General features: G+C 43.1%; 1 protein-coding gene across 2 annotated transcripts in view; it reads left to right on the top strand.

The window, feature by feature from the left end:
• Positions 1-19,457, top strand: part of Hipk2 (homeodomain interacting protein kinase 2) — a 195,778-nt gene that overhangs the window by 138,358 nt on the left and 37,963 nt on the right. Inside the window, exons 7-10 of one of the 2 annotated variants that reach the window (XM_069996899.1) lie at positions 2,639-2,801; positions 7,223-7,349; positions 8,290-8,411; positions 17,843-17,985. In XM_069996899.1, coding sequence (XP_069853000.1) covers positions 2,639-2,801; positions 7,223-7,349; positions 8,290-8,411; positions 17,843-17,985 — 555 coding nt within the window. Of the gene's footprint in view, positions 1-2,638; positions 2,802-7,141; positions 7,350-8,289; positions 8,412-17,842; positions 17,986-19,457 lie in introns of both variants that reach the window. The other variant, XM_069996898.1, reaches the window with a different exon arrangement.

The following is a 19,457-nucleotide window of genomic DNA, read 5'->3' as shown; positions in this document are numbered from 1 at the left end:
ACAGCATCTGTGCTGTTACTGAGTGTGGCAGGAGACAGTCAAGGAGAAAGAAGTCTGTCCCCTTAGAAGAAAGGCAAACTGAGTGATCTACTGGCTGGGACTCCAGTGAAGCCAGCCCTTCTGTATTTGGGTATAAAGAGGGATGATGGAGAGACAGCAATAGACAGGAGACCAGGGTGGCGGTACTTTTTTTAGAGAGCTTTTGTTGGACATTTTCATTAAGTCATACCATTGTTGTTTTTTCATTTGTTTGTTAGGGGATTGTTGGTGGTGGTGGTGGTGGTGGTGGTGGTGGTGGTGGTATTTTCTGGTCCTGGGTCTTGTCCTCAGGACTTGGATTCTTGATTCTGTCCCTGAATTTTTAGTGCTCTACTACTTAAGCACCATAGCTCTACGTGTGTGTGTGTGTGTGTGTGTGTGTGTGTGTGTGTGTGTGTGTGTGTGTGTGTGTGTGTGTGTGTGTGATTAATTGGAGATGAGATAAGAATCTCATGGACTTTTTTTTTCTTTTTGTCAGTCATGGGGCTTGAACTATGGGCCTATGTGTTGTGCCTGAGCTCTTCAGTTCAAGGCAAGCATTCTACCACTTGAGCCACAGTGCCACTTCTGGTTTTCTGGTGGTTAATTGCAGGCAAGAGTCTCAGGAACTTTCCTGCCTGGGCTGACTTTGAACCACAATCCTCAAATCTCAGCCTCCTGAGTAGCTAGGATTATAGGCGTGAGCCACCAGCACCCACCTCTCATGGACTCTTCTGCCAGGGCTGGCTTTGAACTGTGATCCTCAGATCTCAGCCTCTTGAGTAGCTAGAATTGCAAGCATAAGTCACTAGCACCCAACTCTAAGTCATGTCTTTAAAGTCACTTGGATGAGTGGAGTCCTGTCCTTTTTTAGGCTCTGCAGGGAAACATGAATAGAATGCCTCATAGAAGAGTACTGGCCACTTAGAACTCAGGAACTGGACCTGAGAAAAGGCAGGTCTTTGACAACACATAAGCTTACTTGAGAGGAGGACAAATCCCTAAGTATCCACAGAACTTGCTGAAAGGTTATCGAAGACTCTGGGGTGGGAATAAACCTCCAGACCCATCCTGCTGTGGATCCCACCTTTGGGCCTGGGTAATAACTATCCAACATAGAGCTGACAAGTAGAGAAGACCACACTCATTTCTCTGTATCAAGATTAGAGTACCCCAATTCTCTTAAAACCAGTGTGATTATAAACTAATCTAAAGTAAAATCAACCTGCCTCATCCTGATCATCAAAATTCAAAGCAAATTTTTGAAGGAGTCTTGAAAACTTTTCACTGGATGGTCACAAAATGCTCTAATAACAGTTCAAAAAATGCAAATTGCTCTATTTTATGCCTTCAGCTTCTCATGAAAAGTGCTGGGTGGTGAACTTGGCACTGTATTGTTGGTTACCATGGAATGTTTTCTTGCCTAGACCACCAGTCAGTAAACACTATGTGGTGTGTGTTGTAGCCCGTGTGACTCATCACTTAGGAAGAAGTTTTAGGAATCTCCAAGTCATGTCTGCATTAGTTTTTTTGGAACTTAGAATATATCTTTCATGGAAAGACATTTGGAGATGGCCCATAAACATCTGCTGTGTCAAAAATACAGTATACCTGTAATGTGCAGAAACAGTAGACATTTCTAATCTTAAAATAGTAGAAAACTGCTATTTATATTCGGTTATTACATTCTGATTAAAGATGAGATAGGACTTTATTTTAAATGTTAGCATTTAAAAATAAAAGATGTCAGTCTGGGGTGTGTGTGTGTGTGTGTGTGTGTGTGTGTGTGTGTGTGTGTGTGTGTGTGTGTGTGTGTGTGTGTGTGTGTGTGTGTGTGTGTGTGTGTGTGTGTGTGTGTGTGTGTGTGTGTGTGTGTGTGTGTGTGTGTGTGTGTGTGTGTGTGTGTGTGTGTGTGTGTTGCCAGTGATTACCTATTCATGACAAATTACCTGTCTTCCCAAGTTTCCTCATAAAAGATGAAAATCCCCACCTCATGAATGGCGTAGGAGTGAGAAGCTGAGTGAGAGACTGCAGATACCTCCCACTGCTCTCAAAATGTTAGCATTAGTATTAATTGTTAGTACTGTTGTCTTCATTCCATATGCTATGCCAATGAGAGAAGTGACTGCTGATCCAAGTGGGTTGAAGAGTTCTGTGGCCGTCCCCTAGATGGTGCCGGTGATGTAGGGTTGCTGGAAAAGGAAACCACAATTGGCTTTGAGGAAGACAGACAGGTTTAGCTTCAATGTAATGCTCCTAGGTAGAGAATTTGTTCAGTTGTTTACCAGCCAGAACCAAACTGAGAGCTGAGAACAGTGAGCTTGTAGGTAGAGAAACAATGGGAGGGAAGTGTGGTGAGAGCATTCTGTGATATCCACAGAGCCTTTGCCACCCTGGATGGGGAGAGAGAGCAGAGAATGATGGGGAAGTCATCTAAATAACGTTGGCATTCCCAAATGCAGACTTTTCAAGAGAAAGCCAGGATGTTTAGACCTAAAGTTAAGTTTTGCTACTTATTTCATTTACTGGATTAACCTCTTTTTTTCCCCACCCTCTCTCCCCTTTTTCCCACCTTACCTTCCTTTTTCCTTGTGCTTCTCTCTACCTCCTACATGAATAGTGTCAAGTCATGTTTCCAAAACATGGAGATTTGCAAGCGTCGAGTGAATATGTATGACACGGTGAACCAGAGCAAAACCCCTTTCATCACTCATGTGGCCCCTAGCACATCTACCAATCTGACCATGACCTTTAACAACCAGCTGACCACCGTCCACAACCAGGTAAGAGGGGCATGAGCATTGGGACTCAGATTCCCCACACACACACCCAAAATCTGTGTAGTCGTTTTTAGCTCTAAGAAAGCATTTGTTTGAGTGGTTATGTCCTTTGAGAGACCCCAGCACTCTCTGCATTGGCCCTGCTGAACAGTTTCAGGAAAGACTAGCAAAGGCAAATCTCTCTTAGACAGCCCCTCTTCCCACATCCTCTGTTCTGATGGGGGGAGTGGGGAGATGACACCCTGATCCTTTATGCCTGACATCTGCCTGGTGAGGAACTGTAGAATTGGAAGGAACCGAGGCCCATCACACCCCTGTATCCACTTGATCTCCTTCTCAGCACAGATGCAACTCATCCTTTTTCTAAATCATGGGAAAAACCAGTTCAGCAGTCTACTACCCAAATCCCAGCATCTGGACCTAAAAGGGACAAGGAAACCAAGGTTTTCTTCCCATGGATTTCTGGTCCTTTTTTTTTCTTCTTCAGAAAAATGGCAGAATCTAGTAGCTTCGTGAAAAGCTTGAAACAGAAATGGCACTTGGGAAATACACACTGAACAAAATAATCCCCAAGTTTTACCTCTAGCTTCCTCTAGCATCTAGGAGACTCTTACTTTCCCTGTCACCTTCCATTTACCCATCCCCCAAGGAAATGTTCCTAGGTTTTTCAGTCTTCATGTCAATAGCAGTGTTTCTGTGTATTTACACACACACACACACCTTTGGAAAACGTATATGTGCCAGATTGGAACTGTGTGTATTGGCCACTGGCTGTGCATACTTTGTTGAAGGATTCCCTGCTGTCACCCAGGTCTCCCTGGCCCCTGTTTTCCAGACCCTGCTCCCTGTTTTCCAGGTCACTCATGGAGCAATTCCATTGCCAAGGCCTAGTGTTAGCTCCCTAGAATGTGCTGCCCTCTGGGGGCCATTCGTGTTCTTGGCATTCTCTTCAGGATGAAGAGCTCTTATTTAAACGCTTAGGGCCAGAGAAATAAATATTCCCACACAGCCCCTTGCCCAGCCCTGAGTCTGAGGCTTCCACATACGGAAGTGAGCTTCCTGACAAAACACCACCATGTTTTTTTGTTCATTTCCTTGAGGAGATTTTTTTTTTCCATCAGTCCTCATGAGAACCCTGATCTTTAACTGCCTAGCCCCAAATTTCCTGTCCTCATCTGCCATCTGTCTTCCATCTCAGGAAAGGATACCCAGATGTGTGTATCAGATCAGGTGACTCTCCCTGCCAGGCTGTCTCTCCACTGAAACACAGAACTGTGATTCTGGAGTCCCAGATCATAACAGACAAGGCCACCCCCACCTTCCCTGTGATGTGACAGCCAGGACATGGATTCCAGAGTGCCACACGGCCTGCCCAACCCAAAGGGTTTCTCATCAAAAAGGCAGCTATGGAATAAGAATGCTCTCTTCCCCATAGCAGCTTCCCACCACAGTGTGAGATAGATGTCGTGAATGGCATTCCTGGGTTAGAGGAGAAAGCTGACGCACAGTGACTGACCCTCTTGCCCAGGGCTATTTTCTCACTCATGCACATCAAGTCTGGGCTTTGAGCCCAGCAGGCGGGCATCCGAGTCCAGGCTCTGACAGCATCAGATGCCGCCCGTGGAGGGCCTCAGATGCCTTTTGTAGGTGAGTTCCACTCTCTGAATCCAGTAAGACTTCCTTTGCCCATTAATGGTCCAGTAGTAGGCTCTCTACAGGAGCTCCTTGGCATTTGTTTGTTTGTTTGTTTTTACCTATTTTAGGATTTAGAATAATATATACCTATTGTTTCATATTAGAGGTAGAACAGTGAGCTACACAATCAGTTCCTCACTGCCCTTAGCATGGATGGAGACTAAGAAACAAGTAAGATGTAGACGAAACAAAGGACCTGGTCCAAGTGACTACTAGTCTATAATCCTTTATGTTTCAAGACTAGATCGGTAATCAATCACTCTTTATGTCTCAAGGAAGCTGTCTTCCTCTACTTCCTCTTTGAAACTTGGTGACTGAGGAGGCCTGTCCTGATGTCACCCTGCAAATTGGCCCCTTCACTAATATTTCCATGGTATTCTATTATTTGCACCTAGCCTTTTTTTTTTGGAGGGGGGGAGGGGGTCCGTTTGTGGAGCCTGAACTCTGGGCCTGGGCACTGTCCCTCAGCTCTTCAGCTCAAGGCTAGCACTCTACCACTTGAGCCACAGCGCCACTTCTGGCTTTTTTCTTTTTGCTTATGTGGTGCTGAGGAATCGAACCCAGGGCCTCAGGCATGCAAGGCAAGCGCTCTACCACTGAGCCACCTTCCCAACCCCTGCACCTAGGCTTCTATCAAGAATTTTAATGTGGGTTTCCAGGCCAAGCCCACACCCTTTACGGATGTCAATTGCTTCCAAGAATCACTTCTCCCATTTTTTTACTTTTTTATTTTTTGTCTGTGGTGGGACCTGAACTCTGGGCTTGAGCACTGCCCCTGAGCTCTTCAGTTCAAGGTGAGCACTGTGCCACTTGAGCCACAGTGCCACATCAGGTTTTCTGGTGGTTAATTGGAAATAAGAGTCTCATGGGGGCTGGGAAGGTGGCTCAGTGGTAAAACGCTTGCCTTGCATGCATGAGGCCCTGAGTTCGATTCCTCAGCACCACGTAAGCAAAAAAGTCTCATGGACTTTCCTGCTCAAGCTGGCTTTGAACCTCAATCCTCAGATCTCAGCCCCCTGTGTACATAGGGTACAGGAATGAGCCACCAGTGCCTGGACTTCTCCCATTTTTTTGCAAAGACCAAATTATCAGTAAACTTTCTTTGTCTTTATGATTCCTATTTGTTGGCCCCAGCCATTCCTAGCAGTCCTCTCATGCTCCTCCAAATACAGAGCATGTGTGCTTCTCTAGTTGGTGCTTAAGCAGGGATAGAAAGTGGAGCAACAGAGGGGTGTCCATCTGCCTGCCTTGGACCACACTGCGTTCCGGGCCCATGTCAGGTCACAAGTTCCATTTGTTCTAGAATCTTTAAGAAGTTGGAGGATGCAACCTCTTAAGAAGCTTGTGGTTTTCATGATGAGACAGACAATAAACAAAAACAGATAAATGCAGACTGGATGCAAACTATGTTGCAGAACTGAGGTCACCAGTAGGATCTGCCTCCCAAGGAGAATGAAACCAGGCTGTACTGCCAGGCAGACCAACTAGAGCTAGGCCCAATGGCTGCAGTTAGAGTGAGGGGGTAAGGACCAGTGACTATGATAGGGAAACCTCAGCTAGTGAGCCCGGAGACCCAGCCAGACCCTGGAGCAGAGGCTTAGAGCAAACTCTGTAGGTCCAAAGGATTTGTGTAAGATGAAAGGTCTGTGTTCACAGTAGTCTCAGCAAACAACAAGTCCACTAATCTGCCCAGTGCCCAAGGGACCTGGAGAGCGAGGAAGTTGAATATAGGAAAGAAGGTAACACATGGGCATCAGGGCTAAACTACGATGCACAGACCACTCTCATTAAACCATTGTTGGACACTTGTGCTCAGGGGCCAATGTGCCCAGTCAGAGTCATCTAGACTCTTTGCCTAAGAACTGGAAGAGAAGTAGAGGCCAAGACATCCTTTGTTTATAGGGCCTCATAGGTCCCAGGCACCAGAAAGCAGCAACTGAAGCATCAGTGGTTTCCAGGGACTTTTGAAAGGCCAAAGCAACAGGAGCTGCAACTGGCCAGAGTGGAGATAACTGAGACAAATGTGGGGCCCCACAGTCTCTGAGCACACAGGGAAGCATGTGCACAGGGAGGCCTTCCTTCACGAGAGAGGATGGTGTGGGGAGGGCAGAGGGGAAGCATCAAACCAGAACATGGACACATGTTCACAGACACCGCCATGCAGAACCCAAGGAATCCACAAACCCTCCACTCAGGCAAGGGTTGTAGCTTAGTGGTAGACCACTTAGCTAACATGCACAAGGCCCTGGGTTCAAACCCCACCTCTACCACACACACACAAACACACAAAATAACAAAACCCCAGCCTTTCAGGCTGTTAGAAAGTGTACCTGTCAGCTCAGGACAGACTTTTATTTTTTTTTAATAGCTTTCTAGCCTAACTTAACTTTTCTGTGTCTAGATACACGGTGTGCAGGTGTCCTTTGTTCTCAGGGCCTCACAAAGCTGAGGCTCCGGGTGCCTGCCTTCCCTGAGGCTTCCAACTGGATTTCCACCCCCTTTCTGTTTTTGCTTTCCTGATCTTGGTTTTGGTTTATTTGCTCTTCTTTGCATTCATTGATTTGATTTAGATTCGTGTCTCCCAACATACCACCTCCCTCATTTTTTATTTTTGTTTATGTTTTGTTTAATCCCCACCATTCCTTTAGGCTCCCACCTCTACCAGTGCCACTATTTCCTTAGCCAATCCCGAAGTCTCCATACTAAACTACCAATCTACACTCTACCAGCCCTCAGCGGCATCCATGGCTGCAGTGGCCCAGCGGAGCATGCCGCTACAGACCGGAACAGCCCAGATATGTGCCCGGCCTGACCCCTTCCAGCAAGCGCTCATCGTATGTCCCCCTGGTTTCCAAGGTAAGCCAAGCCCGCTCCCCCGACCTCTCTAACTAGGCTTCAGCCCCTGCCAGCTTCCCAAATGCTCACTGTCCTAAAAGAAAGCCATCTTCCTTCCTTTCCACCGCAGTGAGAGTATCACTAAGACCAGGGCCTCCTGGCCTACTGAGACTGATGGGATTTGGGCTTTGGCATGGAGTCCATTGGTCATTATCATCCCCTGCCAGAGCCTGCGTCCCTGGCCAGCCACTTTTAACTGAGCACATTGTCTGTGTTCCCACCATGAGAGGGACATCAGCTCTTGCCTTCCTCAAAGAAGCATCCGCTCTGTGTATTTTATCTATAAAAGATTGTAAACCCCTCCCAGCCAACATGGTCCCAGCTCACAGGGAGTATGTAAATGTGCCCCTGGGCCTCCTCCCCTAAAGGAGTCATTGACCATGACCCCAGCACTCCAAGTATTGACTCTTAAGAAGCTGCAGATGACAGTGTACCTGGTCACAATTTACTCAGAAAGCTCAGGAATATACTTTTTGCAAAATCCCCTTCCTCTGTCTCCCCCCATGTAAGCTAAGGCTTGGTGGCTCAGGCTCAGACAGTGTGGTTCCAAAAAGATCCACCCATCTCTCAGATATACCCTTACGCTTAAGCAGACCTCGATGGTCAGGCACCCTTGCCTTCCTGTGGAAAGATGTCAGTGTAACTGTCCCACTCTTGACCATGCCAAATGCTTTCATTTGACTGTCTAGCCTTTGAAAGCATTCAAATTTAGGGGCAAGCTTCTGTGTTTTGTTTTGTTTTTTAATTTAAATGAGAAAGTAAGGAGAAAACTTTCCAGGGACCATGCAAAACCTGATTATTGGGCAGGGAGTAGGCAGTAAAAGATCCTGGGGAAAATCTCGTCATCCAGCAGCCTTCAACCACTGCTCTCTCTTCTCTCCCTCACCATGGTCCTGAGCAGGCCTGCAGGCCTCCCCGTCTAAGCATGCCGGCTACTCAGTGCGCATGGAGAATGCCGTTCCCATTGTCACTCAAGCCCCAGGAGCTCAGCCCCTTCAGATCCAGCCAGGTCTGCTTGCCCAGGTAACTCTTCTATATTATTCCTCCTATTACCATTATCTGTGTTAATGTTGTTCACGAAAGAGAAATACCTCTACTAGCTCCTTCCCCAGTAATGAATCAGGTGCTTCCAGTCATTGGAAGATGTCTATAATATTCTAAATGATCCCTGAGTGAATTACCTCCCTAAGTATCTCCTTATAATTCCAAGAAGAAATTTAGAGACAGTGTCTAGGGAAATTATTATTGTGTCTTTGTAATGCAAATTAATCCAGGAGACCTAAGTTTTAATCCTAAATCTGCTACTAGCTCACAGTGACCTAAGGCGAGTCAGTTAACATCTCTTTGCCTCAAATTTCTTTCCTATAAAATAGAAATTATTTTTTCAGAGCCAAAAGGAGCCCTGGAGATTATCCCCTCATTTTTATCATTGAAAAAACACTCCCAGAAGCTGTGAACTGGAACCTTCCCTATCCATCCATATAGGTATCCTAATGGTCGAATAATATCGCAGAGATGAAAAATGGTTGAAAATGTACGAAGCATTTATATTGGTTTAAGGTAAAGGCACTGATGTAGCAATAACAGTGATCCATCCTTAATAATACTTGAACCCTAATGACAAAGGCACTGTACACTTGTTAATTTATTTAATATTCATGACCACAGAGCAAAGTGTTTGTCTCCCCTTGACAAGCAGGAAACACAGCAACTTGCTTCAAGTCATGCCAGCAAGTAGGTATCAGAACCAGGACACAGAGTCTGTATTTAACCATCATGCTATTCCACTTCCGGTATTCCACTTCCAGACAGTCATTTCTCCTGCCAGCCATCAAGGCAGCTTGACCTTTAGGTTGTTGGTTTAGTAACACCTTTATTTTTAAGTAAGTCCAGCTACCAGAGGCTTATCCCAAAGTGTCCTCAAAGATATTTTATTTATGTTGTCTTCTTAAGTAGTTGTTTTGTCATTTTAATTTTTATAGAGTTAAACTGCTTAGGTCTGCTCTGAGTTCACTTGTAGTCCACTGGCTTCTCAGAATACCCATGTATTAACCGTCATAACTCAGATATATGTCATGGAATCTAGTGAGGAAAACTCCATTCGTATGAAATTCTTCAAAATGTCCATGTCTATCCTTGTCTTTCTTGCTTTCCCTTAGAATCTTAGCATCGATCTTCCATAAGAATATTGGTTTTCCAAAAACCAGCTTATTAGACTTGCATTGAATTTATATTTACTTTAGGAACAATTGACTTTACAATATGAAGTCATTTTATCCATGAATAGTATAAAAAGTTACATATTCTCACATTCAATAAAGTTTTCCCTTGTTAAAGTCTCCTGAATTTTCTATATAGGCAATTTCTTTCTTTCTTTCTTTCTTTTTTTTGAATGCCATTACTGGAACTTGAACTTAGGGCCTATGATCTAATATTTGAGTCATAGCTCAAGTGACATTTTGGTAGTTAATTGGAGATAAGAGTCTCACAGACTTTCCTATTGGAGCTGGTTTCAAACTGTGATCCTCAGATCTCAGGCTCCTGAGTAAGTAGTTAGAATTACAGGCATAAGCCATCCAACTGTAGACAGTCTGTTCATATGAAAATGGTATCACTTTTTTGTTTTTCCATCCTTTCACCTTTCATGTATTGTTCTGATTATCACTGTTCTATGTGGGACATCTAAAAATAGTATTTAGTAACAGTGGTGATACTGGGTATCCTTTGCTTCTACCTAACTTTAAATTCTCTCTATTGTTTCTCAAGGTGTTTTATTTACTGTAAATATTTGAGAGATACTTGATACTGTGTTAGCAGTTTTTTGTTTGTGTGTTTGTTTGTTTGTTTGTTTTGTGCCAATTCTAGGGTTTGAACTCAGAGCCTAGGTACTGTCCCTGAGTTTTTGTGCTCAAGGCTAGTGCTTTATCACTTTGAGCCATAGTGTCATTTTCAGCTTTTTGGTAGTTACTTGGAAATAAAAGTTATGTGGGTTTTCCTGCCTCCAGTGGCTTTGAACCACAATCCTCAGAGCTCAACTTTTTGAATAGCTAAGATTACAGGTGTGAACCTCTGGCATGTAGCTACTTTCTCGGTTTTTATAATCTCTGATTTGTCAGTGTAACAGATTACAGTTTTTAATGCTAAACTGCCCCTGTATTTATGAGATACTTTATTTGACTGTGTTGTACTTCATATTCAGTTTAATACTGAACTCAGTTGGTACTTACCATGCTTTAGTATTTTTGATGTATATTCCTTAGTGAGAAATGGCATATAATCTCCCTTTCTTAGAGATTGCTTGTTCACTTTCATACAGGGTTGCACTAGTCTATCATAAAGTACATTAGATATTATTATCTCCTCTGTTTTCAGGAATAGTTCAGTTAAGATTTATACTAATTTTCCTCCTCTTTTTTCTTCAGTCCATACTGACACTGCAAGTAAGCACTAACATCAACAATTAGTGACACAAAATTTTTTTCTCATTGAAGCTTGTCCACAGAAAACCTTGTGTATTTATAGTAGATCTATACCTTCCTCTTTTGCCAGTCTTGTGCCAACCTTTTGTTTGCACATGTGAGTAGTGGAGAGTTCATAACAGGCCAAGATAGATCAAGGGAAAGAACTACAGCTCGGTTCAGGGGCTTGTTCATAATTTATCTAAGTGGCAAAAGTCCAGAAAGCCTCCCAGAGCTCCTCCACTGTGAGCCAAAAGTCTATAGATTCCATGTGTACTTCAGAGGGTAATTACTGATCCTTTCTTGGTGTGTTTATACACTTAACCTTCCTAAGCCAGGAAACATCTCTGTTAGAAATCTCTAATTAGCTGAAATAGACATTCTTCATGGTTCAGTTTGATGGAGCCAGTAGGCTTCGTGTCTCTGAGTTTGTTTCAATCCTTTGACCAATGCAGGAGAGAGCTCTACCTTTTGCGTACTTGAAAATAAAAGTCCCTAGAGTGTTGTAAATTCCCCAATTGATTTAACCTAATCTGTAATTGGGAAAGTGAACAAAAATCTGTGTACAAGGAATTTAATTGGTACTGTGTTTATAACAAGGAACTGTTGGAAGCAAGCTGAATATTCATCAGTAGGGGATTTGTTACATCAATAGAGCAATGCATGAAATAGGACATCATGTAGCCATTAAAAGGGACATGGTAGATCTCTGAGTCTTGACATACAAACATTTTCAAGACATATTAAGTTTAAAACCCTATTCAGTATCCAATATGACATTGTGTCTTTTTGTTTATTGGTTGCTTTCTCTTTTCTTTCTGCTTGTCACCATGTGAACCTGTTAAGATGGAGTCCTCTCCTACATGTTTTTATATTGTCCTTGCAAAGAACTAAAATAAGCTAACCTCAAAACTAGTATAATGGCTATTTTTTTAAAAAAGCAATACCTAACATTTAAATTGATTCCTACATTTTTCTAGGAGTAAATTTCTAGAGATCAGCCAGCATCATTCCAAATACCATTATTTGCTTTAAAATGTATCTAAAAGTAGACATCCTTTTTCTTCCAAATATTTGAAACCTTTTGAAGGATTGTATTTGTGAAGGTTTTTATTTTGAATCCATTCCTCAGGTTAATTTCATTTTCTTTGACCTTTTCCTCCCCAACCTCCCTGCGTCATGTGTCCCTTACAGAAAAATGAGCATCCATGGGACTTGAGGGTCTGTTCAAATAAGAGGACGTGGTAGTCACACACATTTACATAGGAATCTCCTTTGATACTTCCTAAAAGCAGCCGTTGCCCCCATCCTCCCCAGCCTTAGTGCCAAGGTACTGGGAACTGAGTGAACAGTAAACGTGGAGAGGTGGGAAGTAACTGTTCTTGATTGAGAAAGTACTGAGTTTAACTCACTTGTTAAATGGCACCACAGAAACCATCTTGGACTAACAACACTGGAAGAGAAATTCAGAAGGGCCAGGTCTTCATAGACTCCTCTTTTCCAGGAAAACATTTTTTCATTCTTGTTGCCAATTAGATCATATCATCAGAGCCCCTATAAATGTTTCCCTTAGGACAAGTTGGTAGCTCGAAGTCTTTAAATAGTCCAAAGTATAGCCAGGACCAGTGGCTCACACCTGTTATGCTAGCTGTTCAGGAGATTGAGATCTGAGAATCATGGTTCGAAGCCAGTCCAGGCAAAAAACTCCATGAAACTCTCATCTGCAGTTAAGCACCAAAAAGCTAGAAAAGGAGCTCTGGCTCAAAGTGGTAGAGCACTGGCCATAAGCAAAAATAGCTCAGGAAAGCCAGGCGCCAGTGACACAGGTGGCGCCTGTAATCCTAGCTACTCGGAAGGCTGAGATCTGAGGATCACCGTTCAAAGCCAGCCCAGGCAGGAACGTCCATGAGACTCTTATCTCCAATAAGCCACTCAGAAAACTGGAAGTGGTGCTGTGGCTCAAGCAGTAGAGTGCTAGCCTTGAGCTGAAGAGCGAGGGACAGCACCTAACCCCAGAGTTCAAACCCCACCACCACCAAAAAAAAAAAAAAAAAAAAAAAGCTCAGGGAGAGTGCCCAGACCCAGAGTCCATGCCCTAGGACTGACACCAAAACAAAACAAAATATGGGCATATGACTTTGGGGAAGTTATTTTTGAAGTTTAAGACTTAATTCTTTTTCAAAATAATGCAAATACATAATTTTTAAGTTGTATGAGTTCATGAAATTAAAAGAAAATATAGGCCCCAGCTCTATCCCATCCTTAATTTCTACTCCCCTAAACAATATTTTTTGCTATACATTTTACCAGAACAGTCGGTTTTAATTTGACAGTTCAGTCTTACCTAACTTCATGTTTCTAAATGCTTTTTATTGATTACATTTTTAGTATTACCAATTGACTTCCTATTATGAAAAATGAAAACTTAGCCAATCACTATAGCTCATGCCTATAATCCTAGCTACTCAGGAGGCTAATTGCTGAGGCTTGTATTTCAAAGCCATTACAAGCAAGAAAGCCCATGATACTTTTTTTTTTTTTTTTTTCTGATCCTGGGGCTTGAACTTGGCCTGGGCACCGTCCCTGAGCTTCTTTTGCTCAAGGCGAGCACTCTACCACTTGAGCCGTGATGCCACTTCCAGCTTTGTTGAAGATAAGAGTCTCAAGGAGTTTTCCTGCCCAGGCTGGCTTCAAACTGTGATCCTCCAATCTCAGCCTCCTGCGTAGCAAGGATTACAAGCGTAAGCCACAGGTGCTCAGCCCCATGATACTTTTATTTCCAATTAATTACCAAAAATGCTGGAAGTGGAGCTGTGGTTCAAAGTGGTAGAGTACTAACCTTGAACAAAAAGTTCAAGGACAGCACCCAGGCCCTGAGCTAAAGCTCCAGGACTGGTACAAAAAAGTGCTGGTAGCTCCCACCTGTAATCCTACCTTCTGAGAAGGCTGAGGATCCCAGTTCAAAGCCAGCCTGGGCAGGAAAGTCCATGAGACTCTCATCTTACAATTAACTACCAAAAAGCCAGAAGCAGAAAAAACTTGAGCAAGAAAACCAGGGACGATACCCAACAATGTAAAGTCATTTTATCCATGAATAGTATTAAAAAGTTACATGTTGTCACATTCAATAAAGTTTTTCTTTGTTAAGAGTCTCCTGAATTTTCTATGTAAAATTTTTTTTCTTTTCCTTTTTTTTTTTTTTTTTTTTGCCATTACTTGAGCTCAAACTCAGGGCCTGGGCTCTAACCCTTGAGTCACCAAGTGACTCTGTGGCAGTTGATTGGAGATAACAGTCCCACAGACTTTCTTTCCTACTGGGCCTGATTTCATACTACAATCCAGAAAACTGGAAATGGAGCTGTGGCTCAAGTATAGAGTGCTTGTCTTGGGCAGAAAACCTCAGGTACAGCACCCAGGCCCTAAGTTCAAGCCCCACAACTGACAAGAAAAAAAAAAAAACAAAAGAAAAAAATTAATTCTCCAGCTAACTCCCAATACATAACACAGACAGCCCTCGTTCTCACTTACTTGTGTCTCCCCTTTATCCCAGGTAATTTTTATAAACTCTTTTGTACTGTTTGTATAAATTATCAACTTCATTCCACTCTGAGCTGAGCTTCATAATATAGCAACTATATTTGCTTTCCAGTACACCTTCTTGTCTAAGTGTAGTTGCTTTTTTCACTGAGTTCATTTTCCATATCTTGTATTTTATAACCCTAATTTCTTGTAGAGCTGTGGAAGGTTTGTGTTTGGAGTGTTACATTTGAGCATATTGAGTTCAGTATCTGTTATTTTTCTCTCTGACACCTTTTAAGACTTTCTCCTTATCTACAGAGGTCACAGATTTTATGACTTCACACTTTCCTAAAGGTGGTTTTTTTTTACACATTATCCTGGACAAAAAGAAAGAAAACAATGAATGTGTGTAACTTACCATTTACTTGACCTTTCAGGGCAGGTTTCAGTTTACTCATCTGAGTCATGGGAATAAATGGCTGTCTCACAGGATTGTTGTTCAGAAGGCAGAAAACCCATTTATGACTTCACTCATACATAAAGAATTATTAGTTCCATTCTTTGTAATAATAATAAATTATAAAAATGTTTGATGAAGTATATCTGAAATGAACTTAGGTGTACCCATACTGAAAGAAGTCAAAGGTAGCCTTTTACCTCATCTCCTTGAGATATAAAATGTTAACATCCATTTCAGGGAAACTTTTTAAGATACTTTAGCTTGGTATCAAGATTTTTTTAATAACATTAGTCAGGATTCATGCTTTTATTTAAAAAAAAAAAAGATCCATGCTTTTTATGAGGTCTGAAATGAGTTCCAGATGACCATGCAAAAGAAATCATATTTCCAGTGAAATTGTTACTCATTTAATATTTTGAGTTTACAACTATTTTAATCAGTTAAATTATGTTTCTACTTACTGTAAATTCAGTATCCTTGAAAAACAATTAATGATAGTTCATACTCATAGTAGAGCTGCTTCTTCCATTTTACCAACAGATATTTATTAAATTCTTACAGTGTGACCTGTGGTCTCTGAGATTTCTGCCTATAGGCAAACAAATCAGTAAGCAAACAAGCAGCAACAACAAAAAAGTGTGTGTGAGGCGTCAGGAGGGGCTTTGTTTGCAACGTGAGAATGATGGGACAGGGAAGTGAAGCAGATCTAAAGTATGGTTATACCAGGTGCAATGGCTCACGTTGTAGTCCTTGACACTCAAGAGGGAAATCTGAGGATTGTGGCTCAAAGGGAGCCCCGGCAGTAAAGTCCATGAGATCACCAAAAAGCCAAAAGTAGAACTGTGGCTCAAGTGATAGAGCGCCAGCGTTGAGCAAAAAAGCCAAGGCCCAGAGATTAAGCTCCAGTACCAATACCAAAAACAATTTAGAAAATGTGGTTGTATCATCGTTTGTAAGCTTTGCTGTTTTTTTAAGCCTTGACTCCAAATGTAGTCTATTTCCAGAAGCAACTAGCTTGTACAGAGATGAATCAAAATACATGTGTCAAGCACGTTCCTCCCCCGCCGCCCCCAGTGTAGTGGACCCCACTAGATGAACACCTAATGATAATCGTGTCTGGCTGGATGGAAAGAGACATATACAACTAAGATTGCAAACTTCTCAACCCTGGCCTGCCCAGAGGAATTTAGGCTAGTGGTGGTTCTTTAAAAGATGCCTAATTCTAAGCAGATACCAGAGGCTCACGCCTGTAATCCTAACTACTCAGGAAGCTGAGACCTGAGGATCACCATTCAAAGCCAGCCCAGGCAGGAAAGTCAGTGAGTCTCCAACTAATGACCAGAAAACTTTAAGTGGAGCTGCGACTCAAAATGGTAGAGTGTTAAGCCAGGCGCTGGTGGCTCACACTTCTAATCCTAGCTACTCAGGAGGCTGAGATCTGAGGATCACCGCTTAAAGGCAGCCCAGGCAGGAACGTCCATGAGACTCTTATCTCCAATAAACCACTCAGAAAACTGAAAGTGGTGTTGTGGCTCAAGTGGTAGAGCACTAACCTTGAGCTGAAGAGTGAGGGACAGCGCCCAGGCCCAGAGTTCAAGCGCCACGACCTACAAAACAAAAAACAAAAAAAAAGGTAGAGCACTAGCCTTAAGCAAAAAACCTCAGGGACAGCACTCATACCTTGAGTTTAAGCCCCACAACAACAATAAAATATTTTTTAAAAGCTATCCAACTCCGGACAGTTGTGCTCTCTTGGAATCATTTAATAACAAAGTCAAGAAGGAGGTCCTGAGAGTTCTAAATGCAAGTGTGTCTGTTAAAGGGGGAACAAAAAGCTCATTTAGATTTCTATGAAAAATCTTGATTTTTGCAGAGATGAAAGCAATGCCTTCTAGCAGCCCAGAGACTTTGCTTTGAGAAGTCAATATATCCCCAGTTAGTCTGAAGCCCAGGCAAGGATGCTGTTTCATACTGTAGGCTCTCCAGTACCCTGGCACCGGGTACTGGGTAATCTCAGAGCTGTGTGAATTGAAATCCAAAAGACAACACAAGGTAGAACTCTAGGTACTAAGTGATAAACTAAAGGTAAAGCGTCAAACCAAGGGCAGATGGCGTCACCTCCATCTCACCTACTGTACCCCCTCAGTACCTGTACAGTATATAACTGTACAACAACAGAGCAAGCTCATAAATGACCTTTCAGAAACCTTGAGTATTGCACATTAAATTCATAAAAAATCAAAATCATTCTTATGTGCATATGCATGCGTGCATGCTAGTCCTGTGGCTAGCGACTCAGGGCCTAGGTGTGGTCCCTGAGTTTTTATACTCAAAGCTAGCACTCTACCACTTAAGCCACAGTTCCACTTACAGCTTTTTTTTGGTAATTTATTAGCAATCAGTCCCACAGACTGCACTACCCATGCTGGCTTCCAACTGCACTTCTCAGATATCAGCCTCTTGAGTAGTTAAGATTACAGGTATAAGCCGCCCATGCCCAGCTTTTTTATTTTATTCTTCATTATCTTTAAATAGTTACACAGAGGTATCTCAGCTCAACATGTTAGTTCTGAGTACAATGCAGGTTGATCGGCCAGTCTCCCCAGCCTCTCCAGCCTCATTCATCTCCTCAAGTTCCCTGATTCCGTTTTCACATGTGCACATTGAATATCATTACTGCATTCACCCACCCTTCCTCTCTCCATTGTCTGCCCCTTCCCCTGAAACTTCACCCCTTAAGATCTGTTTCAGCTTCCTGGTATTCATTTTCTAAGCTACCTATTATTTAAAGGACTTACACCATGGATATCCACAGACCGATCCTTTCCATATAATCCTGTGCCCTGTACTTAGGTGGTTGTCTTCCCTTTCATCGTTAGGCCAGAGACCAACTCTCCATTTCCACACTCATTACACGATCTAACACGACATCCCCCCAACTCCCCATCACAGAGTAAGTGCTGGGTTCCTACAAATGGATAACATGGTGGTGATGGCAGATGTCCTTTGTCCTGTAGCAGGCCTGGCCGAGTGGGACCCAGCAGATCCTGCTTCCCCCAGCATGGCAGCAGCTGACGGGAGTGGCCGCCCACACGTCGGTGCAGCATGCGACTGTGATTCCTGAGACCATGGCAGGCACCCAGCAGTTAGCCGACTGGCGGTAAGCTGGAAACGTCTAGAATGAGTTGCACGTGTCTGGGTGGGAGGCGTGTCAACCACTGTTGCAGAGAATATGGATATTATATGACTACGCTATAATGAGAGGTTTATTTTTATACCATGTGCCAGAATACAAAAAAAAGTAGGCTTTATTAATTTATGATAAGCTATCATCTTCCAGCTATCATTTTCTCCGTCATATTGTTTAATAACTAGTGTGATTCATCAGACCTGTCTCCAGATGATTTGAGGGTTTTCTCAGAATTAAATTGCACTCTCAGGAAACAAAGATTTGTCAGTTAAAGTATGTAAAAGAGAGTCCCCAAATCCCTCAGCAGTTCTGGAAAGCGTTAGAGATATTTTGAGACACAGGCACCCTGGAGTCTATCTGACCTCCCCAGGGAAGGGGGAACTCTGGTAGGTTCACTGCATGCGCCTCTCAGAATAGTCACATCATGACGATCAGGGTCCACCTTCCTCAGACACCAAGGCATCTAGCCAACTTAATCTCCAAGATGTTTCCAGAACATTCTCATCCAACTCCCTGATATCCTCCCAGTCTCTGTGTTCAGTCATTTTCATGACCGCTTGTTGCCTTTCTTTGGCCCTTCCTCCAGTACCACTTTCCCCAGCCTTACGTCATCCCCAATTCTTATGGCCCTTTGAGCTGTTTCTTTTTCAGCACAAGCATCAGGGCAGGCCACTCCCCTTCATGTCTGACAGTTTCCATACCACCCCAGTGCCTCCACATGACTGGTTTTTGGTTTGTTTTTTTTTCTGAAAAAAGATCTCCTGTGCCCGAGTGTGGTAGGGATTCCGTGATCTCAGCAGTCAGACGCTGAAGCAGGAGAATCAAAAATTCAAGAGCCAGCCGGGCGCTGGTGGTTCACGCCTGTAATCCTAGCTACTCAGGAGGCTGAGATCTGAGGATCTCGGTTCAAAGCCAGCCCAGGCAGGAAACTCCATGAAACTCTTATCTCCAATACACCACCAGAAAACTGGAAGTGGTGCTGTGGCTCAAGTGGTAGAGTGCTATCCTTGAACTGAAGAGCTGAGGGACAGCGTTCAGGCCTAGAGTTCAAGCGCCACGACCAACCAAAAAAAAAAAAAAATTCAAAGGCAAGCTGAACTATGGAGCAGGACTCTGGCTACGAGATAAATAAATAGAATATGAACTATACAACTTGTGGGTGGGGATGGAAGGGAAAAACTGGGAGAGAGCAAGGGAAGGGGTGACACTGTCCAAAAAGAAATGTACTCTTTACCTGACTTACGTAATTATAACCCCTTCTGTACATCACCTTTATAATAACGATTGAAAAAAATAAATAGGTCAGGCGAGGTGGCATATGCCTATAATTTTAACTACTCAGGAGACAGGTTCTGAAGGACTGTAGTTCAAGTCCATGGGGATAAGAGGCATGGTTCAGATGGTAGATCACCAGCCTTTGAGCAAAAAGTGTCAGACATGGT

The sequence above is a fragment of the Dipodomys merriami genome, unplaced genomic scaffold (assembly GCF_024711535.1).
Source record: "Dipodomys merriami isolate MVZ:Mamm:240054 unplaced genomic scaffold, mDipMer1.0.p SCAF_5, whole genome shotgun sequence".
Lineage (NCBI taxonomy): Eukaryota > Metazoa > Chordata > Mammalia > Rodentia > Heteromyidae > Dipodomys > Dipodomys merriami.
Note: the sequence above shows the minus strand (reverse complement) of the source record. Positions and strands in the feature narration are given on the sequence as shown.